The 27,258-nt window shown below is 40.4% G+C and overlaps 1 protein-coding gene across 1 annotated transcript in view; it reads left to right on the top strand.

Annotated features, from left to right (window-relative positions):
• Positions 1–27,258, top strand: part of GMDS (GDP-mannose 4,6-dehydratase) — a 616,840-nt gene that overhangs the window by 511,301 nt on the left and 78,281 nt on the right. Inside the window, exon 9 of the mRNA XM_080805486.1 lies at positions 9,976–10,072. Coding sequence (XP_080661612.1) covers positions 9,976–10,072 — 97 coding nt within the window. The remainder of the gene's footprint in view (positions 1–9,975; positions 10,073–27,258) is intronic.

Here is a 27,258-nt window from a genome sequence, read left to right as displayed (position 1 = left end):
CCTTGGCAAGTGCCCCTCTTTCCTCAGTTCTACAGTTTGCCTACAGTTCGCTCTACAGTTTGCCGGCCTGTTCCCTGATGGCTCCTCCTCAGTCTCTGCAGACTTGATCTACCTGCCGCATGAGTGTTTTCCTCTGTGGATGTGTTGGGAGCTGGCGAGTCGATGGCGTCACAACATCAGCTCCTCCAGTTGTTGAGAAGGCAGAAGGGAGGAGATGTGGAGGAAGCACTGGGTCTTCAGCGGGGGGAGGTGGGGCCGAGGTCAGCGGACCACTTAGAGGGAGCAGGTGGGAATGGCCTTGGTCAGTCAGAGTCCGCTGTTTGTAAATCTAAACTTTGTTTAGAATGATTTTTTTTTTCCTTCCTTGTTGGGGTTTCTTTTTTCCAGTTATACCAGCACATAATTTAAATTTTAGTCATTTCATGGGAATTGTCACAAACCTGAGTAGTCTCCCACCCTCTACCCGCCCTTCCCCATTTTCGTAGCTATTGCTACCCACTGTTTGGGCCATTCTTTGGGTGCTTTCTGTCTGGAAATGTATGCTCTTCTGCTCTGGTAAATTGTCTTGATTTACCCCAAGAAAATATTTGCCCTGCTCTATGTTTTTCTGTTCTCTTTCTGGAAATCCTATTGCACTCTATTCTACTCTTTTAGCTGATTACTTTGGCATTTACCTTCATGTTTCAAAGTAAAATGTTTTTATTTCTGGTTCTTGATTTTTATCCTTTTCTAGGTGTTGCTATTGGCCTCCTTATCTTCAAAATGAGTGTTTAGTTTTCTTTTTATTTTCTTTCCTTCCCTTGCCCTGTGCCCCATTCTCTGAATATTCTATTATTATATTTTAATTGGAGTCTAGCTTAATATTCAGTGTTACATTTTCATGACTGATCCATGATATTCTTTCCAGTAAACCACAATTACTTTTTCTTTTCCATACAATTGTCATTTGTTTACCATAAAGCTAATAATTCTCATATATCTTCATTTGCATTATTTCCTATGTATTTACAATTAAATTTACCCCAGATCTTGCCCCGGCTGTCTAAATCACCTTTGAAGGCGTTCAGGCCTGTGGGTTATTCCCCTCAGTTATGTCTTCCTGTATCAGGGCCTCTGGAACCTTCCCATCTAATCCCATCTAGACTGGTGGAAAGTTGTCATTCTGTGATCTGTCTTCATTCTCATCTGGGAGGGTTCTCTCAGCCACTCTCCTGGGTTCTCTATTTCCTGGCATCTTTTTAGAAACTCTTTGGTTTGATGGAGCAAAACCTTAATTAGTTTCCTAAAAATAGTGTATGGAAAGCAAATATTTTTGACCAAGTATATCTGAAAATACCTTTATTCTGTCCTCAGAATTTAAAAGGTAGCTGATCTATATTTGTTGGTTGGAAATACTTTCCCCTTAGAATTGTGAAGGCCTTGCTCTGTTGCCTTTTAATTTACAGTGTTACTGTGGGAGGCTGAGAGCCATTCTGACTCCCTGCCCTGTGTGTTCTCTCTCTGTCAGTCTTTCTCTTTCTCCTGCTCTTCTGAAATTTCATGTGACATGAGTCCCATCCATTATTTAGGACACTCCGTTGGGCCCTTTCAGTCTAGAAATGCATGCTCTTCTGCTCTGATCAATTTTCTTGATTTAACTTGATTATCTGCTCTGCTCTGCTTCATTTTTTTCTGTACTTTTTCTGGAAATCCTATTATACTGACCTCTTGAGGCCATCTTCTGATTTTCTTATCTTCCTTCTAGTTTTTCATATCCCCATCTTTTTGCTCTCCTTTCTGGGAGATTTCCTCAATTTATCTCTAAAATCTTATCTTGAATTTTAACTTTTCAATTTCTCAAATCTCTTTTCTTTTTTTTTTTTTTTCAGATTGTCCTTTGTTATATAGTATCATATTTTTGTTTCTTTGGTACCTTTTCTTATCTCTGAAGATACTAAGATGGAATAGGAGAGTTTTTCTCTGTTTTGTTTTATTTTTTAATTACCTTTCCACTTTGTTCTATTTCCCAAAAGTTGCTGTTTTTCAATTCATTTGTTATTTTTCTTTCAAAAATGTGGTTTTCCTTATACATCTGTCTGGTAGTTACTTGGTTTCCTGTTCATGTTTAAAAGTGAGGGCCTGGGGCACCTGGGTGGCTCAGCCAGGTAAGCGACTGCCTTTGGCTCAGGTCATGATCCCGAGGTCCTGGAATCGAGCCCCACATTGGGCTTCCTACTCAGAGAGAGCCTGCTTCTCCCTCTCCCTCTGCCTGTCACTCTGCCTACTTGTACTCTCTCTCTCTGTCTGTCAAATAAATAAGTAAAAATCTTTGAAAAAAAAAAAAAAGTGGGAGCCTACCAAAATTAACAAGACAGTAAACAACAAGCGTTAGAGAGGATGTGGAGAAAGGGGAACCCTCTTCCACTGTTGGTGAGAATGCAAGTTGGTGTAGCCACTTTGGAAAACAGTCTGGAGATTCCTTAAGAAATTAAAAATAGAGCTACCCTATGACCCTGATTTACACTACTGGCTATTTACCCCAAAGATACAGATGTAGTGAAAGGAAGGGCCATCTGTACCCCAACGTTCATAGCAGCAATGGCCACAGTAGCCAAACTATGGAAAGAGCCAAGATACCCTTCAACAGATGAATACATAAAGAAGATATGGTCCATATATACAATGGAGTAGTATGCCTCCATCAGAAAGGATGAATACCCAACTATTGTATCAACATGGATGGGACTGGAGGAGATTATGCTGAGTGAAATAAGTCAAGCAGAGAGAGTCAATTATCATATGGTTTCACGTACTTGTGGAGCATAAGGAATAACACGGAGGATATTGGGAGAAGGAGAGGAGAAGGGAGTTGGGGGAAATCGGAGGGGGAGACAAACCATGAGAGACTGTGGACTCTAAGAAACAAACTGAGGGTTTTGGAGAGGAGAGGGTTGGGGATTTGAGTGAGCCTGGTGGTGGGTATTAAGGAGGGCACGTATTGCATGGGGCACTGGGTGTGATGCATAAATAATGAATCTTGGAACACTGAAAAAATAAAATAAAGTTTAAAAATAAATAAATGAATAAAATAAAAATGGGAGCCTACACTCTCACCACTGTTGTTCAGCATAGTACTGGAAGTCCCAGCCTCAGCAATCAGACAATATAAAGAAATAGAAGGCACCCAAATCAGCAAAGAAGTCAAACTTTCACTCTTTGCAGACGACATGATACTCTCTGGAGAAAACCCAAAAGACTTCACTGAAAAATTGCTAGAACTGATACAGAATTTCAGCAAAGTTGCAGGATATAAAATCAATGCATACATGTCAGTTGCATTTCTATATATTAACAATGAAGCAGAAGAAAAAGAAATCAAGGGATCAATCCAGCCATAAGATACCTAGGAATAAACCTAACCAAGGAGGTATAAGATCTGTACTTTGAAAATTATAGAGCATTAATGAAAGAAATTCAGGATGACACAAAGAAATGGAAAAGCATTCCATGTTCATGGATCAGAAGAACAAATACTGTAAAAATGTCTGTGCTGCCCAAAACAATCTACACAGTCAGTGCAATCCCTACCAAAATACCATCAACATTTTTCACAGAGCTAGAGCAAACAATTCTAAAATTTGTAGGGAACCAAAAAAGACACCAAATAGCCAAAATAATGAAATAATAATTAGAAAGAAAACTAAAGCCAGAGACATCACAATTATGGACTTCAAGCTCTATTACAAAGCTGTAATCATCAAGACAGTATGGTACTGGCACAAAAACAGACACATAGAGCTATGGAACAGAATAGAGAGCCCAGAAATGGACCCTCAACTCTGTAGTCATCTAATCTTCAACAAAGTAGGAAAGAATGTCCAATGGAAAAAAGACAGTCTCTTCAACAAATGGTGCTGGGAAAATTGGACAGCCACAGGCAGAAGGAAGCTGGACCACTTTCTTACACTATACACAAAAATAAACTCAGAATGGATGAAAGACCTAATGTGAGACAGGAATCCATCAGAATCCTAGAGGAGAACACAGGCAGCAACCTCTGTGACCTCTGCCACAGCAACTTCTTGCTAGACACATTTTCAGAGACAAGAAAAACAAAAGCAAAAATGAACTATTAATATTTCATCAAGATAAAAAGTTTTCACATGGCAAAGGAAACTGCCAACAAAACTAAAAGGTAGCCTACGGAATGGGAGAAGAAATATGCAAATGTCTTATCAGATAAAGGGCTAGTCTCCAAAATCTATAAAGAACTTATCAAACTCAACACCTGAAGAATAATCCAGTCAAAATATGGACAGAAGACATGAACAGACATTTCTCCAAAGACGACATACAAATGGCCACAGACACATGAAAAAAATGCTCCACATCACTTGGCATCAGGGAAATATAAATCAAAACCACAATGAGATACCACCTCACACAGGTCAGAATGGCTAAAATCAACAACACAGGAAACAACAGATGTTGGTGAGGATGCAAAGAAAGGGGAACCCTCTTACATTGTTGATGGGAATGCAAATGAGTGCAGTCACTCTAAACAGTATGAAGGTTCCTCAGAAAGTTAGCAATAGAGCTACCCTACAACCCAGCAATTACCTGCTAGGTATTTATTCAAAGGATACAAACAGTGATTCAGAGGGACACATGCATCCCAATGTTTATAGCAACGATGTCCACAATAGCCAAACTATGGAAAGAGCCCAGCTGTCCATCGATTGATGAATGGATAAAGAAGAGGTCATACACACACACACACACACACACACACACACACACACACACACAATGGAATACTACTCAGCCATCAAAAAGAATGAAATCTTACCATTTGCAACAAACAATGTGGATAGAACTAGAGGGTATTATGCTGCGCAAAAAAAGTCAGTCCAAGAAAGACAAATACCATGTGATTTCACTCATGTGGAATCTAAGAAACAAAACAGATGAACATAGGGGAAGGGAAGGAAAAAGAAAATAAGATGAAAACAGAGGGAGGCAAATCATAAGAGACTCTTAACTAGAAAACAAACTGAGGGTTGCTGGAGGGGAGGTGGCTGGAGATTGGGATAATTGGGTGATAGGCATTAAGGAGGACACTTGATGTAATGAGCACTGGTGTTATTTGCAACTAATAAATCACTAAATTCTACTCCTGAAACTAAAATAAATAAATAGATAAATAAATAATTTTTGTTAGCTCTTCAGATTAAAAAAGTAAAAAAAAAAAAAAAAAATTTTTTTTTTTTAATGGGAACCTAAAAGGCTAATTGGGAGTTTTTGAGAACATGGCTAGAGCTTGTTGACTGTGTCACTGTAGGGAGACCTGACAGGACCATTTAGTTGGAGCATCTCTGATGCCCAGAGAAGAGTCTTAGTTTCCTGCCTGGAAGGAGATACACCTGACTGCCAGAGCCCTGGGGAGTCTCAGCATTCAGCACACATACCTCTCTGAATTTTTCCTTCTTTTCAGCATGGTGACCCTACCCTTTGCAAGCCCAGTGACCTTCAGTCCTGGGACCTTGTTCTCCAGGGAGGGTGAAGCAGTTGCCAAGTGATGTGGAATCTGGGAGGGGACTGGGCAACACACTGCTTCTCAGGAAAAGTCATAATCCGCCCTCACTTCCGGACATCTGAGAGCTTCTGCAAGTGTAAATTGGGTTCATTCTCAGCTTCCCCACTGCTGGCTTAGGAGTCTGTTTTCTAGGGCTTCTGCTAAGTCCTTTAACACTCATCCATCTGGCTTTCCAGCTTCCAGAATTTGGTTTCTCTTGTCTCTTTCTTGTTCTTTTAGCCCTTGTGAGTTTATTCCTTTTTTGAAAGGGGCCTGGGGAAGGAGCAAAAGTGTACAAACCACCACCTTTATCCAGAACCTAATAAAACTTCTAGGATGACTTTATGTCATTTTCTAAATCATAGCCTCTGGCAACCTCCTATTTCCATATCTGTGTCCTAATAAAATAGTAGTTTTAAAAATAATTCCTGAGCACTTTGGTGATATTCAGGTTGTTAAAAGGAGTGCCTCATCTCCTCCCTTACTTTAACTGTGTCTCCTAAAGTTAATACAGCTGACTTTGCTTTTGTTGTTCATTAAAGGAATTCCTAGTTGAGTAGATTTTAATAGCACCTCATCTTGCCTTATTGTGCTTGATTCCGTTATTCTTGAATGCTTTCTATTGCAATTTAATGCTTATTAGGAGCCAACAGTGTATTTTAAAAATTGAATTATGCAGGGCCTCTGCCCAGAGAGCTGCTGATCTAAATTGATGGGTAACAATTCCTGTTAGTTAGCTGAATCCTTGATTCCCTGTCAAGCCATCTTCCTTTTTTAACATCCCAGCTCTGCTTTGAGTCACAACATTGCTTGTTAGGACAAGTTAGCTGTTACCTTTTGCTTGTTAATACAAGTGTTTTGTGTATTCCTGTAACTGAATGTTTTTTGGCCCTTGGCCGAAACTTTTACTTACTGCCCGCATGCAGACCTACTGCAAATTGCAAAGTGGTTTTTGCCAACTCCGTTCTGCTTTGAGCCATTTCCTGGTTACAGCTGATTATTCAGTGCAACTAGATTAATTGTAGGGACAATGCCATGCCCCTAGAGATGGTTTGAACTGTAGACAGCATTTGTAAGATGACCGACCAGCAGACAGTGTTCACACAGAGGCCAAGAAGGCTTGTGTGCCTGCAGCTCATATCCACAGGTGCCCGAGTGACAGCAAACTTAAATCTGATTTGCAGATTCCTTCCATCAGTCTTTTTCCATTTCAACTACTCTTTACCAATCTCAGATGTTAGCATATGGCTGCAGAGTAGTCAGAGGGAATCAGTAGTAAATGGGAAAATTCAAGGTGGTCCGGCAATACAACCTGTTGGTATGAATGGGAATTAAATGCTTTCTTTTAGTTGAGCGTGAGGATATACCATTAACTCATCCCCTAAAGCAGGGTGAGCAACCTATGGCCTATAGGCCAAAACCTCACCTGTTTTCTACTGTCCACTAAGGATGTTTTTACAGTTTTAAAGGGTAGTTAAAAAAAAAAAAATGATGATGATGATGATGATGAAGAGGAAAAGGAGGAGGAAGAGAACAGAAGTGGGAGGAGGAAAGGGAGGAATATGTAAGAGAGACTGTATGTGATCTGTAATACCTAAAATCTTTACTTTCTGGTTCTTCACAGAAGCTGTCAGCCCCTGCTCTAGGGACACAACTGGCTCTGCCTCATCCCTTTCCTGCCCCACATGTTCCCTCCCCAGTCAGAGAATGCTCTCCAGGTCTTGTGTGTTCATGTGTGGTTTCAAAGAAATAAATAAAATTAGGTTTGAACGTCCAGTTCTCACATTTGTGACATCGGAGCGGATTTTTCGATAAGGACAGGGTTCCCAGTACGTATGTGTGCACGTGAATCAGCGTGACCCATGGTAGATGATAGATTACATACTTAGATGCTTTGGGGGTAAACAGCAAAACTATGAGCAGTAATTTTGTTAACCCTTTTGGCTTAGTGGGAGATACCGTCAGGAAGACATGCTGGTTTCTCTTTGTGAGTACAAAATGGGAACCAAAATAAAAACATGCTTATGAGGTACAAATATCCTTTCACTTACTGAAAGCCTAACCAAAGAGAAGGCCTCACTTAAACATTAACTTTGGAATTAGGGAATTTTTAAAAAAATAATGATTTTACCAGTTATTTTCCATTACTGTAGATATTTGTCTTTTCCTTAAGAGATGTACAGGGATGGGGCACCTGGATGGCTTAGTCAGTTAAGCACCCGACTCTCAGTTTTTGCTCAGGTCACAATCTCAGGGTCATGAGATTGAGCTTGCTGTGGAACTAGGAGTCCACTGGACTGGAGATTCTCACTCCCTCTGCCCCTCCCCCTCCTCTTGCTATCTCTCTCTATCTCTAAAAATAAATAACTAAATCTTTTTTTAAAAAAGAGATGTACAGGGGCACCTGGGTGGCTCAGTGCCTCTGCATTCGGCTCGGGTCATGATCTCAGGGTCCTGGGATCAAGCCCCGCATGGGGCTCTCTGCTCAGCAGGGAGCCTGCTTCCCCCTCTCTCTGCCTGCCTCTCTGCCTACGTGTGATCTGTCTCTTTCTCTGTCAAATAAATAAATAAAATCTTAAAAAAAAAAAAAAGAGAGATGTACAGGGTTTATCACCACTTTAGTTTTTCTCATTTCACATTATTTTTAGTCTACATGCTCTAAAGCATCCACATGCCATTTCCAGGTCAATTTACCAAAAACATAGCTCTGATCCTGACAAATTAGTCCAATTCATAGTAACAAATTAAACCAGGTAAACCAAGTCCCTTTTTGAGGCAACTAATTAATATAAAAGTCATAGGAAAATACCAGTTGCACATTTTAATTCTCTGTGTGTTCTTCGTATTTGCCTTGAGTGCATTGGCAAATTCAGTGTACTTCTAAACTGATTTTTTTCAACAATGAAATATTATCCCTCTGCTGTAAAAAAGTAAACTGAGGATAGAACATTCAGATGACTGTTGGGGAATAAATCTTGTAAGGGTAGTTTATATCTCTAATACCCAACCTATGTCCAAAATAAAACCGTTATCAACAGTTATGTTCATCCTCAATAACACATGTGAATGACATAGTCAAGTAACTGATTTAATGTTCTGTTTTTTCCTTTGATCCCCACTATGACTCTGATCTAGGGAGCACACAAAATTGTCCTGTTGTCATAGGATTCATCTCCAACTGATAAAGCAAGCTAGTTCTGAAAATAAGAATTGAAGTCAAACATTACTTTGTAATTTTGTAATCAAAAATTACTTTGTAATTTCTTTTCTTTCTTTCGTGAAAAGTTTCATTTGCAAAAATAATTTAATTGTATAGTGTCATCTGTTGTTTGGATATTAGATTGTAGAAATCCAGAGGTTAACATTAAACCAGTATCTTCATTTCTTTCAAAATGAAAAAATACAATGGAATCCTAACAAGCTGGTCCTTAAGCTTATGAGCATATACTGTGCAATGTGCCATATAGACCTGAGCAGGGTACTGTTACCAACTGTGGATGTTTAAGGAAGAAATCCTAAGTCCAAAGAACATTGTAGCTGAATTGGAGATGCTAATGCATACTCTCTCAGCAGGCAGTAAACCACTTGTGTACTTTTTGGAGGTTTAATCATCTGAGATTTATTAATGAGGCCTACTGCTGACTGGGTAGAGCAAGGGAACTTATGTATAATACAAAGATGAGACTAATGGCTAATTTAGGGTATGAAACTTACTCCAATCTGGAATGCACTGAAGTTACAATAAATATCCTGAAAACATCACTACAATTTTTTTTTTTTTTAAATAAGGGGGACGGGGCGCCTGGGTGGCTCAGTGGGTTAAACCTCTGCCTTCGGTTCAGGTCATGATCTCAGGGTCCTGGGATCAAGCCCCACATCGGGCTCTTTGCTCAGCAGGGAGCCTGCTTCTACCTCCTCTCTCTTTGCCTGCCTCTCTGGCTACCTGTGATCAATTCTCTCTCTCTCTCTCTCTCTCTCTCTGTGTCAAATAAATAAATAAAATCTTAAAAAAAAAAGGAGGACACAGAAGACATTAACTAATTCATAATAATTGATGTTATCAAGAATAGTCTAGAGAAGTAAAGATCTTTGAAATCCCTGAACATTGCCCAATTCCTTATTCTGGCTACTCTGTTCATTTCTAAAATCTTTTTTTTTTTTTTTTTTAACTAAAGTCTCCCTTCCGAAACCATCATGATTTTCTTAAAAAGAAAGAAAAGAAAACCTGTCCTTTAGAAGCAGATCTGGAAAGTCTTTGAAAGTCACTGTTGCCCTGATAACACGGTTACACAGCTTGTATTCCTGTAGTTAATGAGCTTAAACACTCCTGCAGGGAGAAGGCTGAGCCATCCCGGGGGATGACAGCATGGCAAATGCTCCTAAGCAATTAGAGGCTGATTAAGTGTTTATCTCCTTTTCAGGTGGGAAGGAAAGAATGAAAATGAAGTGGGCAGATGTAAAGAGACCGGCAAAGTTCACGTGACTGTGGATCTCAAATACTACCGACCAACTGAAGTGGTAAGGACTCCCTGGCCACCTAGGGCAGGGCCACATTTGGCTGGCTGGCTGGCTGGCTGGGAAGATATTCTCACTGAATAACCACAGTCGGTCTTCAGAGCTTTCCACTGGGTTTTCTGACGTCCATCAGTGAGCAGTTCCCAAACCAGAATACAGTGAATTGAATTTGAGATGTTATTCCCAACACATAATCCATTGCTTTATAAAGGAAGACAAATATTGACTGACGAATGGATGAGTACAAGAGTTTTCTGTATTAAGAAATGACATATAGATCATTAGAACATAATGTCCTTAGAACATTAGAACATTAGAAATTAGAACATTAGAACATAATGTCCTTCTTTCCTAAGCCAAAGAAATAGTTGATTTGAGAAATGGAGACTTCTATCAAAGACAGATTTCCTCACATTATTAACTTTGATGGTTGATCCCTGATACCCACGGGATGTCAATCTTACAAGGCCCTCCATGACCTGCAGGATCTTGAGATCAGGAGGGCTGCTTGTCTTTCTGTACACATATGCACTCACACATGTACACACACTCACAGGCACACACAGTCACACATGTACACACATTCACATGCACCCACACAGACCCACACAAACTAAGCCATAAAGGATCCCCCTGTATAATTTTTAAGATTTTGCTCACGTACTGTCCTGTCTATGAATCCTTTTCTGGTCGATGTACTGCTACCACTAAAATTTTCCTCCTTCATTTGTATATACATTATATGTTGTACATAATTATACTATAACACCTATTATAGTTTATTGTACTCATTTGTTTACATGACCTTCTCTTTACCAAACTGCGAATGCTTTGACAATAAGGACTTTTCTTTTAATATCTTGGGCTATAAAAAGTAGGTTCTTCAAAACAATGACTGATCAGTGGATGAAAACAAAAGTTTTCTGTATTAAGAAATAACCTATAAATTGTTAGAACGTAACATCCTGCTTTCCTAAATTTATAATAATTTCTAGCTTGGTGTTATCACTTCATGTGGTCTACCTTCACACCCTGTTGACAAAACCCAACATGTTAAGTATATCTAAAGATAATAGAAAGCAGCATCTTCAGAGAGAAATATTCAGATGTTACCTAATGAAATATACATTAGCTGTGGAAATAGAACAAATTTTATCTGTGCTTTGAACCAAATTCCTATCTGTTGAACAACCTTTCAGAGATAAGGAAAAACCCAGTGAAGAGAGGCTGAAAGCGAGTAAGTCATCAGTAAACACCCTTTAAAATGTCTTGTTTTAAACAAAAGAAAAAACTTCATTTCATGGACTCTTAGACACAGGGAGAAATAAAAAGGGAAGGAAATAAGCAGTGCTCAGAGACTAGGGCTATAGAGTCAGTGCATTGTCCTGGCACAGGGCGTGGCTGGGTCTTTGACACACAGTGAACAATGGTTCCCTGTGCTAATGGCAAGTGGGTGTGCCAAGGAGAGGATGTGCTCCGTCTCTGGGGGAGGAAGATACCAGCACACTCCTGCTGACACAGCAAGGAGTGCCTGTCTGTGGAGCCCCCTCGCCACATTGCCTTTACTCCCCTGCCCCAAAGAGGTGCCACAGGAGTGCCATTTTTCTGGAACATGGCACAGATCACATAAATGGATAAATTTGTTTCTCTCCTCACTGACAAACATTGTCATCTCAGAGTGGAAAATGTACTGAGCCAACAGAAACCTCAATCCTCCTAACAATTTAAACACAGTTCTTTCTCTCTCTGACACCAAAATAGTTTCAAAAGCTAGGAAGTCATTAAGAATGGCTTGTCTGTCATTCTTACTCAGGCAAGGTGTGGGATTGATAAAGACAGAGAACAAAAGAATTTGCAGAACAGGAAAAGGACCCTCGGACTAACAAGACGATTCTTGGAGTCTGTATCGACCCCTCTTTCCTGCCCCGACACTGCATCCCTCCTCTCCTTTCTTTTGTTCATTCAAATGTCATCATACCTGTGCAATTCTGGTTATACTGATGTTGTTTGAACATAAGCGCGGCATCTTATTTCATACGCTTGCTTTAATTTTTCACGGCTGGAGCTCTCACCCCAGATCCTGCTTGATTTGGGATTTCTAGGTGCATTTCATCTTTCTAAGCCTTTAGGCTGCGTTAATTTGGTTCATCCCACTTCAACTTAGTATTCCGTTGGACAAGCTTTTCTTGTATAGTGAGACTAAACTTTTAACCTCATTCCTCAGAACAAGAGTTTTCCCAAAACTTGGACCAGCTTGACAAACTCATGTTGAATTGCCTTAGGGGTGATAGTATTCCCTCAGTTGAAAGGTGACCAGAACTGGAGACTGACTTGTAAATGAGCTTTCACTTAGGTGTGGGGCCCTAAGAGCCAACACATGTAGAGTCATTCAGTGTGAGTTCTGAAAAGTGCTGAGCTTCTCTGAGGTCTGTCAGCACTCTGTGTAGGATGGACATGGAATTCTCCCATGTCTTAATTGGATCCTCCCCATTTCAGTGTCTTAAATCTACTTTGCAAGTAACAGAGGCTTTTTTTCTTTCTTCCTTGAATTCTTTTGAAAGTTTGATCTCCCGATCAGCTTGAATCATGTACGCTCCAAGATTTTCAGCACACAAGGCACTCAAAGCCAAAAACATAAACTAAATCTTCTTAGAGTGAAATGGTTCCAGAATGATTGATAGGGGAAAAAAATACCATCAAGAAAATTTGAAAAAAAAAAAGTGTAATAAGAACATATCAGGTCTCAGAACATCAATATCCTAATGCAATTAAAGGAACATAGAATTTTATGGGTTTTTTTTTCCCAATAAGATTAAGGCTAGTTTTTAAAAGGGCTCTTTACCCAGCATAGGGCAGCACTAACCCAAAAGAGGCCACCAGTGATTCCATACAGAACATATTTGCACATGTACCAGTAATTTCGGTCCTCATTGATTTAGCCACCACAAAACCTTAAATCTTGCTTCTGTTACCAACATGGAAAGTCTTGGAGGTTTTTATTCTGAGCTAAGGGCTCTAGCATCCCATTAGAGCTGAATGGAGTCACATTCTTTTGGTTCTTTACCTATAAATCTCTGTGTCTCCTTTAAATGTTTGGGAGTTTTGCTTCTGTGAAGATCTTGATCCTGGAAATTAGACCTTAAGTCTCCCATTGCCCCCTGTTTTCCAGTATTTGGTGATGGCAATATTAATATTTGAGTTCTGTGCCTCTTAAAACTCCTGTCCTGTATCTAATTTCCTATGCGTGCAACCATTCACAATGAGTGAATACACACTCATTGCAACGTGCATTCATTTGCAGAGAAGTAGCATTGTGCTTACGCTGGGGCCCTAAGGGTCACACTGCCTGAGTCCAAAAAATGTCAAGGAGTAGCTAGCTGTGTGACCTTAGGCAGGTTACTCAACTTCTCAGTGCCTCTGTTTCCTTGTCTTTAATTTAATTTAATTTAATTAATAGAAGAGCAAGAAGCTTATAGAAGGGTTGAAGAATTAACAATCATACAAAATGCTTATTAAAACAGTATCTGGCACATAGTAAAATACCCAGTATCAGTGCTGTTATTGTTATTTATTTATTCATTCATTCATTCATTCACCAAATATTTACCACACACTGTGTGAGGCCCTGGGAATACAGTATGAACAAAACAGATGCAGTTCCCCCCGCCCACCCCATGGAGAGTGTACATATAGAGGTATGCATTAAATTACTTAAATCTAGTACCTTTTGAAAAGTAGAATGACACATAGTGAAATTAACCACTAAAAAGTAGATAATGTATAATAAAGGCTTCAGGCAAATATTAATAGATGCTTTGATATTTTTATCCTTGCTTTATCTTAATTTTCGTCCTTTCTGATTGTCTTTCTGAAGATTCAGTAGCTATTCAGGGGTATGAAAATTTACAAATATGAGAAAATTTACATTGATTTATTACTTAATTTAAACTAACCATGAAGATGTCTTCATTTTGTTTGAGAATTTTTCACTTGGAAAATTTGCAAAGGTTGGATTAATGAGAAATTCATCCTAATGTGCCAAATTTTTAACCACACCAAAAGGTCAGTCCACTTAAGGGGATTAAAAAAAAGCTAAGTTTTTTGTTTTTTTGGTTTAGTGAAACTAACAAAAATCACTTTTTCTGCAGATCATTTTAGGAAATGGCCTAAGGGACACATTCACAGGCCAAAATTCCAATCACATATCTTTCATGAAAAATATCTTGACTTAAACACTACTAGATGATGTGAATTAAAGTTTTTCCTTGCTATATTATTTGTCTTAACATTCATTTTGCTTACCATTGTATTTCAAGTATCCTCAATTGTGATTGTTTTTTGTTCTATTTGCTTAGATACTTTATGTTTATTCCAATTCTTTATAGATAGTAGAAAAATCATGAGTTAAAATCCAGATTTGAGAAAGCAATAACTTCAAAGAAGTCCAACAAGCTAGTTAAAATAACACCCTCCTTCAGTAAAAACATGTGGCCTGTTTCTAATCAAATTACCATATGCTTGTCGAGTTGTCCCCTCTGCAAACTTTCCCTAATATTTTTCTGTAAATGATGTTAAGTTAAATGGCCCATAATTGCTTGCTCTATCTCATAGCCCTGTTTAGAATAATGCTGTGTAACACTTTCCAGACCTCAGGAATCTGATCTGTCACCAGAGGATGTATATAAATACCAGTTAGAGCTTCCCTCAGCTCCATCTCTGGGTACTGGGATTCTTGAAACTGTCCCCTTTCTCTCACATCACTGTTCTCACCACCTTCTCACACTTCCCCTCCCAGAGCAGGAAATTAGATCCTCCCGACTCGAACCCTTCATCTTCGCCAGCGCTGGTAGAGCCAGCTGATCTTCCCCCGTTCTGATCCTCTGACCTCCAAAGCTCTAATCCTACCCTCTGCCCCTCCTTTTCTTTGTTCCTTGTTTTGACTGGTGGGAGCCAGGGTAAGAAGAGGCAGAGAGAGCAAATTAAGGGTGAGTTCCTTTCTATCTGCATTCCTGGACCTGTAAAAGGAAAGACTGTTCTGTAAGATCCCTTCCAATTTTCATATCCTAGCATTCTCTGCTTTTACAACTATTACAGTGGAGTGGGATGCTAGCACTAATGTCCCATCATAATGCTTCCTCTGAACTTCTTACTGCTTGTATTTTATAAATAGTTTATATCTCTAAATCACTGTTTATGTATTTTAAGCCTCCCTCTTAGGCTCCTCATACTAATCTTTATATCCTTCCTTAATCACATTGGCCTTTCCTGCCCTTTTCCTTCCTTGGACTTAACCAAAGGAGATTTAAGTTTCAGTCTCTTCAGTTGATTCTCAAATATTCCACTGTATGTTTTCCATACTTCATAGGATCCCATACAGAACCCCCAGGGGCGTATAACATTCCTCTTAAAGCCTGTGTTCTTTCCTTGGCTGCTACCCCCTTCAAGAGCATTTCATATCTAATGGAACAGTAATTGTGTACTTACTTATAATGCCCCCAACGCCCTATTTTTCCTTCAAACATTTTCTCATGCTTAGATCCTGATTAGAGCAATGTAATTAAAGGTACATAAAATCTATATGAATATACGTAACCATATACTTTCTCTTGTTTAAAAATATTTTTTGTGGGTCACCTGGGTGACTCAGTCAGTTAAGCGTCTGCTTTCAGCTCAGGTCATGATCCCAGGGTCCTGGGATCGAGCCTCACATCAGGCTCCCTGCTCAGCTGGGAGCCTGCTTCTCTCTCTTCTCTCTCTCCCTCTGCCGCTCCCCCTGCTTGTGATATCTCTCTCTCTCTCTCTCTCTCTGTCAGATAAGTAAATAAAATCTTTAAAAGATGTGTGTGTTTTTTGTATTTGTCCCAAAAACTGTCTCGTATCCTTATATAGATTGATTTTATTCTCTGCACCAATAAGGAATTCCTATAAAATCTATACTTTTTTTTCCAAAAAGGCTGTCCAGCTAATGACCACCCCCACTTAAAATTACATTGTTGATCTCCTGACATCTACAACAGAAATTCCAAAATCTCAGAAATTTGGTTTAGCCTCTGCAGTTCCTTTTCTTCGGAAGAACAGTTAGTACTTAACGTTCCGCTTCTGCCTCAACTAGCTCTGGTGCAGCTCACTCCGAGTATTGAGTTACTTATGCGAGGCCCATCCATCACTGATGCGATCAGCTGTTCCCTCCTCATTTTCATCTCGCCAGTGAGATCTATATTCAGGAATTTTAGAAATCCCCATTTGTTTGTTTGTTAAACAAATTGTCACTGTTCTTCCTATTTATCTTCTAAAATAACTATAATTCAAAAATCGTTATTCGTGGAGATTTCATAAGTAACACTATCTGTGGTTTCAGTCCTCCATCCTATTCTGCTTTATCCTTCCATTAAGGTTAATTATTCCTCACCAAGTTTGGTATTTTTCCCCCCAGTACTTTGTTTGCTAGAGGACACCAAATATTCCAGGTCTACGAAAATTTAGTCCATGTACATCTACTTTGGGCTCCTATCTATCTTTATGTTACCTTGGAGGCCTCTGTTGCCTCATTCCCCAGGCCCTTGGCTCCTGGCAGACTGGTTTCTTCACTCACTGTCACATCTGTTAGCAAAGTTGAGAGCTCATTTGACTCCTCTGGTCAGAAACCTCCAAGCTGATATCCACAGCTGATGGTCTAACTTGTAGATCTGGTCTACCTCTGAGACAATTATACTTAATATAGATGGCCTGCTGGTAGATATCTCGTTCATTCGGCTGCTGTCCAGTATAGGCACTGTCTTTAGTAGCAAAATCCAGTTTGTACCTTTTGTACTGCTGTGATAAATTTGCTAGTTCCCTGGATAAGTCAGAGATGCACTAGTTCCTCAAAACCTGATGTAAGAATCTCTAAACTTAGAAATAGATAGGTTTCTAGGTATTAAGCGATTCCCTAATTTTAGGATTTATTATGGGAATCCTTTAAAAATAGTATGCTCATCGTGTATATTTAAAAACAACTCTTATTTACCTTTAGGATTTCCAAAATATATCAGTATATACAAAATAAAATATCCTTACAGGACTGAGGTCTTAGAGATTCAATTCAAGAGCAATGATTATTCAGTTTCTACCATGGAGATAAGTCCTAGCAGCACTGTGAGAAATATGGATGAGAAAAGATGGATGAGATAAGGCTTCTGTCCAATAGTAACTCTCAGACAAATGAAGGGGAGCAGCTAGGAAGCTACTGGGACAGTCAAGGGCAGGTATAACAAGGAGCGAACTGAACCAGGGCAGCAGAGGTGATACAAACAGTGACAGATGCCAGGACATTGCAGAGATGGTGACCACAGGGTTAGGTATAGATTGGATGGTGACGTGGATGACAGACAACAACTGACAGTGGCTCCCTGGCATGGAGGCTGAACAGTGAAGGCAGGTGGGAGATCCTGCTGCCAGGACCCACATCAGAGACATAGCCAGAGGACTCGGTGTGCAGGGGGAAGAGATGAGCAGTTCCCTTACATTCATGCTGCCTTGGAGATACCCCCAGGGCAGCATCAAGCAGGAGCTGGAGCTGAAGGCCTAGTGCAAAGCAAAGAGGTCAGGTTTAGGGAAAGCTGTGCGAAAGTCAGAGTTAAATCCCTGAGATGAGCTCCCTGAAAGAGAGCATGGCAGGTGGCAGGAGAGAAGAGCATGAACAGGGAGCTGGTCACAAAGCCAGGCAAGTTTGAATTCTAGGAGACAAGCCTCAGAAGCATATTTGGAAAAAGTGAGTTGAGAATTCACAAATCAAGCAAGTGGATCCAGGAGCCTCAGAGCCGGACTGAAGTGTCTCCCACCCTAGCCAAATATCCCCTGCCTTTGAGGCTCCCTACGGATAAACTCCCTATGAGTTTACATTAACTGGCAGATGATTATATCTCAATTCAGGCAAAACTGAATTTCAGGTGTAAGCAGATATAATTCAGATATAATTTCAAATTGATATGTTCTAGAAGTCAGGTTGCAAAGCATTTTAGAATTCTTAAAGATGAAAGAGTTTGTGTAAGTATAAGGTACTTTGTGCTGCATATTACCAGTTTTATTACTGTCATCATCATTAATTATGGTCATCTTCCACTGCTGTGAAGTCATTAGTTATCAAGAGACATCTCAAAGGACATTTTGAGGTCTTTGACGCCCGAGATTCTCTTTTATTTAAATATTTATTTTGTTTTGTATCTATAACTTCAAGCAGAGAAGGTTATTGCTACTTGCCAGCTCTGTACTTTTTGACCCAATGGCAGAAACGATGATCATGGTGAGAGTAAGGGAGTAGAGTTAGTGACCCTCGCTCCTGACTCTGCCTAAATTGTGTATTGCTAGAAGCTGTGACAGTCCCTGAGGTCCCTAACAGGCTAGAAAGCAGCCACCAAAGAGAACACAATTGGGCCATGATTCATGTTCATATTTACCTGCCAACCAGACACTTCACTCCTCCCTCTAAAATCTTCCTGCAAAAACCGATCTTTGTACTTGCTTCTTAGAACCAGCTAGATACCACTTTTACAGTCTAGAATCTCTATTGGTTTCCTATTACTGCTATAGCAAGTTATCACAAACTTAGCAGCTTAAAACTACACATATTTATTATCTTATAGTTCTCAATATCAGAAGTCTCAATTGAGTTTCACTGGGTTAAAATCGAGATATTGACAGAGCTGTGTCCCTTCCGGAGGCTAAAGTGTTCTCGGGCTGTGAGGCATTCTATGGGCAGAGAACATTTAATCACTCTGAACCATTGCTGGATCACAGTGCTTTCTGTTGTTTAGAAAGCACATTATTAATCATGTCGAGGAGAAAGAAGAAATGAAGGACTCAGGGCACCTGGATGGCTCAGTTGGTTAAGTGTCTGCCTTCAGCTCAGGTCATGATCTCCAGGTCCTGAGGTCGAGCCCCGCATCGGGCTCCCAGCTTAGTGGGGAGTCTGCTTCTCCCTCTGCCTCTCCCCCTGCCTATCCCCCTGCTTGTGCTCTCTCTGTCTCTCTCTCAAATGAATAAATAAAATCTTTAAAAATTAAAAAAAAATTTTTTTAAATAGAAATGACAATATTTCATTGTCAGTTTAAAGTTTCATAACGTACATACTCAAAAAAACCCACTAACATGTACTTGAACAGCTGTAAATGAAGATATACCATCCTTAAATCTGAGAGAACACCAGGCAAAGGAACAAGAAAGGAATGGAAGCTTTAGACTATAGTTTTGGGAAGTTCTGTGGTTTGAGAGAGAGAGAGAGAGGATCCATTCCAGGTTGGGGCAGGAGGTGTCCTGGGAATGGACCAGTGGGGCCCACAAAGACAAAGGGCAAGGAGCCCATCACATGGAGAGAGCCTGTCCAGCAAAGCAATAATGACTTTCCTTCCCAACTTCCACTGGGCCTGCTGTGCATCCCCTATTCCCTGCTGCTGGGCCTCCAGACTATCTTTTTCTTCCTATATTTTTACCTTACCATATTTTTCTTCCTGTACTTCACTTTCTCTTTCCTTGCTATCATGAGTCTTTTTTTTTTTTAATTTTATTTATTTATTTGACACACAGAGAGCACAAGCAGGGGGAGGGGCAAAAGGAGAGGGAGAAGGAGACTCCCCGCTGAGCAGGGAGCCCAATGTGGGGCTGGATCCCAGGACCCCTGGACCATGACCTGAGCCAAAGACAAATGCTTAATCAACTGTGCCCCCCAGACACCCCAAGAATGAAATTAATTCTATGTGGAAGTGGTATTAGACACTACATTTTAGATTCAAGTTGTTTTACTATTTTTGGAAAAAAGGTCAGCAGGGAAAATGCACCTAAATGATCATGTAAAATCAACTGTGAAATTTTGGAAACATGTTATCTGTTCTCCAGGTGAAGATATTGAAGGGAAATCATGTTTATGAATTAGTTTTAGCTTTGGAAGATCAGAGAGTGCTATATTACCTCATTTATACTCTAAAATTTAAAAGAAAGTGTAATGGTAATTTGAATATGTTCTACTGGCTAGCATTATAAATGTAAAAAATGTAAGTTTTTATTCTCAACCCTGACTTTTATAAACCTTAAGGCTTCTAACTTCTCCTTCTGTTTTTTTCCACTGTAACATAACAATGACTATTTTCCCACAGTCTCAAAGGGCATATTGAAAAACTGATGAATTATTAGTTTCAAGGCCCTGAACAACTGTCAGCCCATTGGTGAAGCCTTCCTTTATTCCCTCGGGCAAAGTTAGCACTTACCTCTTTTGAAGCACTTGTCCCATTGTTTTGTGATGTGTCATTTCCACCTGGGACCTTGGGGGCAGGAATGACATTTGATGGCCTTGGAGAGTACTGGTATACAGTAGGGGATCAATTAATGAATGCATGTAGGCCACATCAAGGAATCATTCTTGTGCTTTCCAGCGAGCTCTGGCATAAGCAAAATTACTCAAACCACTCTAATAAACCGTAATTAATTTCCAAATAGCAAAGAAGTAAAAATATTTTTTTTCTCTTTTTTTTTTCTTTTTGAAATTCTATTGCAAGATGAGTATTGAATTTATTCATAGCTTACATCTGTACATCCAACCTTTAAACAAAATTAATGTCTCTGTATATCCCCCTTTCATGAGTTCTTTTTTATTTTCTGTCACTTTCTTGTCTTCTCATGTTTTTGTTGATATTCTCTTATTTTTTTTCTCTGTCTTTTCTGAAACTCTTTTTTCCCCTAGGTTCTGTTTGTTTCCCCATTCCCCTCCATGCAACTTCTTTCTTAAGCAAGTCTGACCATCTCAAATTAGCCTTTTCATCAATTCCAACACACCAGAGTTGTTTACTGGTGCCTCCTTACAGGAAGAGCCCGACTCTTGGAGTAAGGTGCCTTTGGCATCCACATGGTATTTTGTGGGTACACTGCTGTGCTCAGCCCGTATGAGAATCTTTCTGTTGCCATTGAAGTCTTGGAAGGAGTGCACTATTAGCATCACATATGCAAAATCTAAGAAGAGTACATCTTCCAAACGGAGGCATTTTCAACTTTGAGCTGCTGATAAGAAATGCCCCAGTGACAGCTACCATCCTTCTTTTACTTGCCCTAAGACTGTATTTGTGGAGCGAAGTATCATGCAACGTAAGAGACACTTAATTCTTCTTTTGCTTTGTCCATTGCACATGTTCTTCTGCTATTTCATCTCCAAAATTCTGAATAAAAAAGGGAGGAGTATAGATCTGAAAATAGCTACAATGGCTGGTATTTTTACTATGGAGCCAAAGTCTTCCAGTACCCCAATGGCATGTTATCGCTTCTTTTCCTCACTTAGAATCTTCAGTGTTTTTCTTCTTTTTTATTTTTTTAATTACAGACTAAAATGTAAATGTATAATTATGTAATAAAAGTAATAGTCATCTAGCACAGTATTTTTTTTTTTATTTCTGAAATAAGCGTTAGACTTGCAGAGAAGATTTTCTAGTAAGTCTTGCAATGTCTTCCTCTTTGTGCAGCCATTTTGGTGAAAAATACAGTCAAAAGCACTGGAATAAGCTTCAGACCTACTTTCTAAAACACAGTTTTGGGGGTACCTGGGTGACTCAGTTGGTTAAGTGTCCGACTCTTGATTTCAGCTCAGGTCATGATTTCAGGGTTGTGAGGTGGAGCCCCAGGTCAGGCTGCATGCTGGGGATGCAACCTGCTTAAGATTCTCTCTCTCCCTGTCCTTCTGCCCCTCCCCCCCAAAAACAAAATAAAATATAGTTTTTTCTTCGTAATTTTTATTTAAATACTAGTTAGTTAATGTAAGTCTTATATTGGTTTCAGCAGTAGAATTCAGTGATTCATCACTTACATGCAACACCCAATGTTCAACATAACAAATGCCCTCTTTATCGCCCATCACCCATCTAGCCCATCCCCCACCCACCTCCCTCCATCAACCCTCAGTTCATTCTCTATTACTAAGAGTCTCTTATAGTTTGTTTCTTTCTCTCTTTTTGACCCCCCTTCCCATATGTTCATCTATTTTGTTTCTTCAATTCCACATATGAGTGAAATCATATGGTATTTGTCTTTCTCTGACTGACTTACTTCGCTTAGCATAACACACTCTAGCTCCATCCATGCCACTGCATATGGCAAGATTTCATTCTTTTTGGTGGCTAAGTAATACAGACACACACACACAGACACACCATATAATTTTCTTAATATCATGTTTCCCAAATGAAGAGAAGTGCCTGATTGAGTATGGAGTATGGCTCTCTTGCTAAAAATACTATCTTATACTGAGGATGTGAAGAAATAATTCTAATGGATCCATGGATCAGATGAATAGGAAAAAGAAAAGAGGGAGAACGTGGATCAAAACAGTTGCTATTTTTTTTAAGGACTTTGTTCTGTGTGCTGCCGAAGTGAGTTGAGAGAGAAGACGTTTGTACACAGTTTGGCACATCTGTAAAATGTAGTGTGAGGGTAGGGGGAAGGGAAGTCCGTGGATCTAAAGCCTGTTTTTCTATTGGTGATATGAAATACTCTCTTCATGAATCAACACCTCCCACTTATCCTAAAGGTGGGATGGCTGTTGATACCGATGCATTGTCTCCTCTTTGAGCTGGTGACGGAGGGCAGTGGGAGGCAGTGCAGCAAAGGGAGGAGACACTGAACAAATAATGCCCACGCATCCGATCCTAGTGTGGGCAGGTAGTGGGTGCCCAGGAGCGGCAAGGACTTGTACCCAATCATCGCATGTGGTGTTGAGCAACCACCAACTGATCCAGAAAGGAAGTGAAAAGATAAAATGCTGGAGTCCATTAGGAAAACCAGGACATTTCTTACCCCATAAGGATATGGTGGATAAGGGAATGGTTTTAATCTTGGTTTTCTTTAGTGTATTTATGAAAAGGCTGGCACTTAACCTCCTGTCATTTGGGTTTGTCTGGCAAAATATAAAATAAAATTTAGCTGCTTATCCATTTACAGCATTCACTATGGGCATATGTCTGCTTATTTATCAGTGTTACATTTGTGACTTGGTTCTACATAGTCTTGTATTTACTGTTTCGTTGCTTTGGAGATAAATACAGATACAACATGGCCATTGCTTTCTAGCTTTCTACAACAGAAAGAACTTTACACATCTGCCCCATTGTCCCCATATGTGGATGTATGTCTGTCAGTCTGTTTGATTCAATTCATTCTCTCCTCAACCTTCCCCCATGTAAATGTTTATATTGTTCTGCTACCAACCAATATTGAAATCCAAACTAAATAACCCATCACTTACTAGAAATACTCTCCTCTCCTTTTCTACGTTTTCATGATGTTGCTCTTTTTTTAAAAAATAATTCAACCTCTTTTCTTTTTTCCCTCCTTCATCTTTATGATTTTTCCAGGCAGTGGAACTTCATTTCTGATTCCCTTATACTTTATGATCTGTATCACAGATTTGAAGGAATGTGTGTATTTGTTTTTAAACATAAGGTGATAAGTCATTATTTCTTCTGCATCTTCTCTGTGTGGGTGACATTTTGTGCCTCCACTTTCACTATAAACAATAGGTTAGAATGTGTTTTTTGCAGTTACTATTGTTTGTGGAGACCATTGGCAACAATATTAGTTTGTTCCTCTGAAGGAAAGAACAAGGAAACACACTTCGGTTAGGTCATTAGGAGTTAAGATAGAATGCAGCATTAGAAGGTTTTTCATTTAGCTATCAATATCTTCTACTTGACACATTGTCTCAGTTGCCCTGTCTCTTAAATGAAGGGTGGTTGTGCTAACCTGCACAGAGGTAGTGGGAGGCTACATTCATGTTTGTGAAACATGTTGAGATTTTATGACCAAAGATACCATCTTAGGATAAAATGATGCGGTTCTTATCAAAGAACACTCCTCAAACAAAGAGTCCGGGTTAGTTTGGCTGAATTAATCAACATTCTCTGTATCTGCTGTGAAGTCCCAAACCTCTGATCTCTTGGAGTTTTCTCTCTTGATCCTGGAGCCTGTTACTAGGTGTAAGAGAGCATTAGAGAATAGGTCATGGTCACAGAACTGTAAACAGAGGAAATGTGTCAGGTATTAGTAAACACTCAGGTGAAGGACTGGACAAGGTTTGCCAGGCACCTTCCGAGGGTGACCATCCAGCCCAGCCACCCGTCAGGTGCTTGCTGGCTACCACATCACGTCAGCCCTGAGTGCTCCTGGTGGCATTTATCATGCCAGATTAATAGTCCCTCTACCCAGCTCAACCCATGTGGCCCACAGGGGTCTGTACTGACAGAATCTGACTGGCTTTTTAATCAATTTTCTTTACCAAGTTGATGAATATATCCACTGTATTCTCCACCGTAATGTGGATAAGCTTCTCAGGAGTATGCACATACACAGATGCTTCTCCCTGTATGGTGGAGTATTTAGAAACAAAGTCAGTTTGACAGGCATGGTGGAGGTAAACAGCCTGACTTCTGCAGGAATGGTGTTGACAAGCAGTGATTCTTGGGAAGCTTCCAGCTACGTCATGGGCTCAGACTTCAGGGATTTAGGCAATATAAAAACAATTTTTTAAGATCTGAAATCATTTACATTAAGTGAGCTTATATGGGTTGGGGTTTTATCGTTTTATATACACGTAATTTTTATTGACTATTTCCAGAAATAATTCTGCAGTTAAGCCGCAAGCTGTTCCTTGGGGTGCAAACTCTTCTTTCTTAGGTGCTCTGATCCAGCCCAACTAAAAGATGATTTTTCATTGATAGAAGAGATATTTTCCTTCCCCCAAAACTTCAAGTTCTGGTTTTGAAACATAACTCTCAGTCCCAAATTTAAATCCTACTTAGAGCATAAATTCCTGATAAATTCCTCTCTTTCCCATTCTTCTCAGAGCCATGTAAGGGCAGCTCAGAGAATCCAGTTCTCACCTTAGGAAACAAAGAGGAGTCCATCACTCATTCACTTCTGTCTGCTCTTGTGAAAATCAGCTAAAAACTTCAGGTGCTTCTCCCAGGTCCTGGGGTGGGGAGAAGGGGGTGGCGGTCAGGGAAGCAGGCAACAAATCCCCTTGCCTTGGTGTTGGCCTTTGCTGCATTTTGAAAGTGTGACAGATCTCTGCTGCCTTGCGTCTCTGTGATTTCTCCAGCACAGAACCTCATTGTTATTTCTTCTAGGTGCCCGGGGAAGCGTTATCTTTCTCATCATCATTTCAGATGGGGAAACTGGGGCACCAGGAGGCTGAGTGACTTGCCTAAGGTCATGCCATGTGGTACTGGCCCAGCCGGTTTCCAAGCTGTGGTTCCCCATTAAGCCTCCCTCCCTTTCCTCCAGGGTCATGTGTTCCAGGTCACCCAAAACCTTTGCCTTCTGCCCCTTGGCCTTCAGAGACACCTGCTCTCGATCCGTTCCAGCCTGGGTGCCGTCAGCTGTGGCACCAGGAGGGCTGGCTGGCACCATGGCTCTGTGAAGGTCTTCCCTGGCCTTTTCTCAGTACAGCTTTTCTTTGTTGCAGTGAGTGTGTTTGCACCTACTTAATGGTCTGAAACTATAAACCCAGCAGGCAGAGTCCGGTGATGTGTTCAGAGCACATAAACCTGTCCTATCTCCCTGCAGAGTTGAGGCGCTGTGAACGGCTCATGGGCCATCAGAGGCCATGATTCACGGCCACCCTCCCCCAGTGGTCCTGAAGAATCATGGACAAGTGGGAGGGGCTGTGTCCCAGCTGGAGTGCATCACCGCATCACCTGACAATGGCTCTTTGTCCTTTTAGTGTGTGACCGGCTGGCATTTTACTTAGGACGGAAAAGTCTTTTTGAGGAGTGCTTCTGGCTTACGTTTAAAAGAAAAATCAAAGCCAGGGAGATACAGCATAATTAGATGTGAACCTGGTGGCTTTTTGCTCTTTCAGGTAACAAGTGCTCTTCCCCTGGGACTCTGGGGAATGTTGGTAAGGCCCAAAGGCCTACCTGGCAGTCACTGTTCTTTCTTTCATGAGTCCTTGGAATTCTTAGAGTAGACTACCGGATTTTAACTGACAAGGAAAATTCTACCAACGCATTTATGATAGGCATAGTTAGGGGGAAACCAAACCTGCTTTTACCAATATCCAAACCATTTTTTTAAAAGATTTTATTTATTTATTTGAGAGAGAGAGTGAGAGAGAATGCAGAGCAAGAGGGAGGAGCAGAGATAGAAGCAGGCTTCCTGCTGAGCAGGGGGCCCCATGCAGGACATCCCAGGATCCTGGGGTCATGACCTGAGCCGAAGGCTGACCCTTAACCGGCTGAACCCCCTAGGCGCCCCTATCCAAACCATTTTATGGACCATTTATCTGATGCAATGGGACTCTCTCCCCAACACACTCTTCATATCTGAACTGTATTGTGGTGAATATCATACTTCATTACACAACTACTGATTTATTCCTAAACAGTCCAGATTTGGACCCACCACATGTGGCATGTTTGTCCTGTGGCTGTCTCTGTACTGACAGTGCCCCCAGAGGGGTTCTGACCGTAAGCCCCCTCTTCAGGCCCCCTCCCCTTTCCTCCACCTTTCTGCTCCTCTGAACATGCCTCATAGCTCGCTAGGAATGCAAAAAAGTGACATTTCCAGCATCTACAGAGTTAGGGCCTTCTAGTTGTTTCCTTCCTACCTGTGAGATATCTAAAGATGCCATGTTGTGTTTCACACACTTTCTGTGAATGGTGAACAAATGGCTCCCTCTTTATGGCCCTTTAAGCCTTAGGAAGGTGTGGACGGGCACCTCTCCCACTTGGTGCTCCTTGTTGTTTCCTCTCCCTGCCATTAGAATGGGATGAACAATATATTTGTTTATTCTTATTTCACTTATTTATACCTTATCTTATTCCAGAAAATGTTCAGGAAAATATAATTACCCGTGTGAGCACAAGGGCATAGCCTATTTAGCCTGTTTTATGAAAGCTTCAGTGTAATAACAGAGTTCATCCTCAAAAGCACATTTTTCTCCCATAAAGCTTATTTTAAATGATCTTAGGGCCCCAGCCCTGTCCAACAGAAACCTATTTTCCCAATAATGTATCTAAAATACTGAAAACAATATTTGAATCATGCCTCGTTACCACATTTAACCTTGTTTCTTCTATGCGGGCAGAGATTCTGAATTCCAAACCTGGGTGCTAATGACGGGAGTCTTTCAGGAAGACTGCAGTGGGTGGGGAGGGACGGTGCCCGGCAGAGGTTCTCTA

This window comes from Martes martes (genome assembly GCF_963455335.1).
Source record: "Martes martes genome assembly, chromosome: 6".
Classification (NCBI taxonomy): domain Eukaryota; kingdom Metazoa; phylum Chordata; class Mammalia; order Carnivora; family Mustelidae; genus Martes; species Martes martes.
The sequence above is the reverse complement of the archived record's forward strand: the minus strand, read 5'-3'. Positions and strand labels throughout refer to the sequence as shown.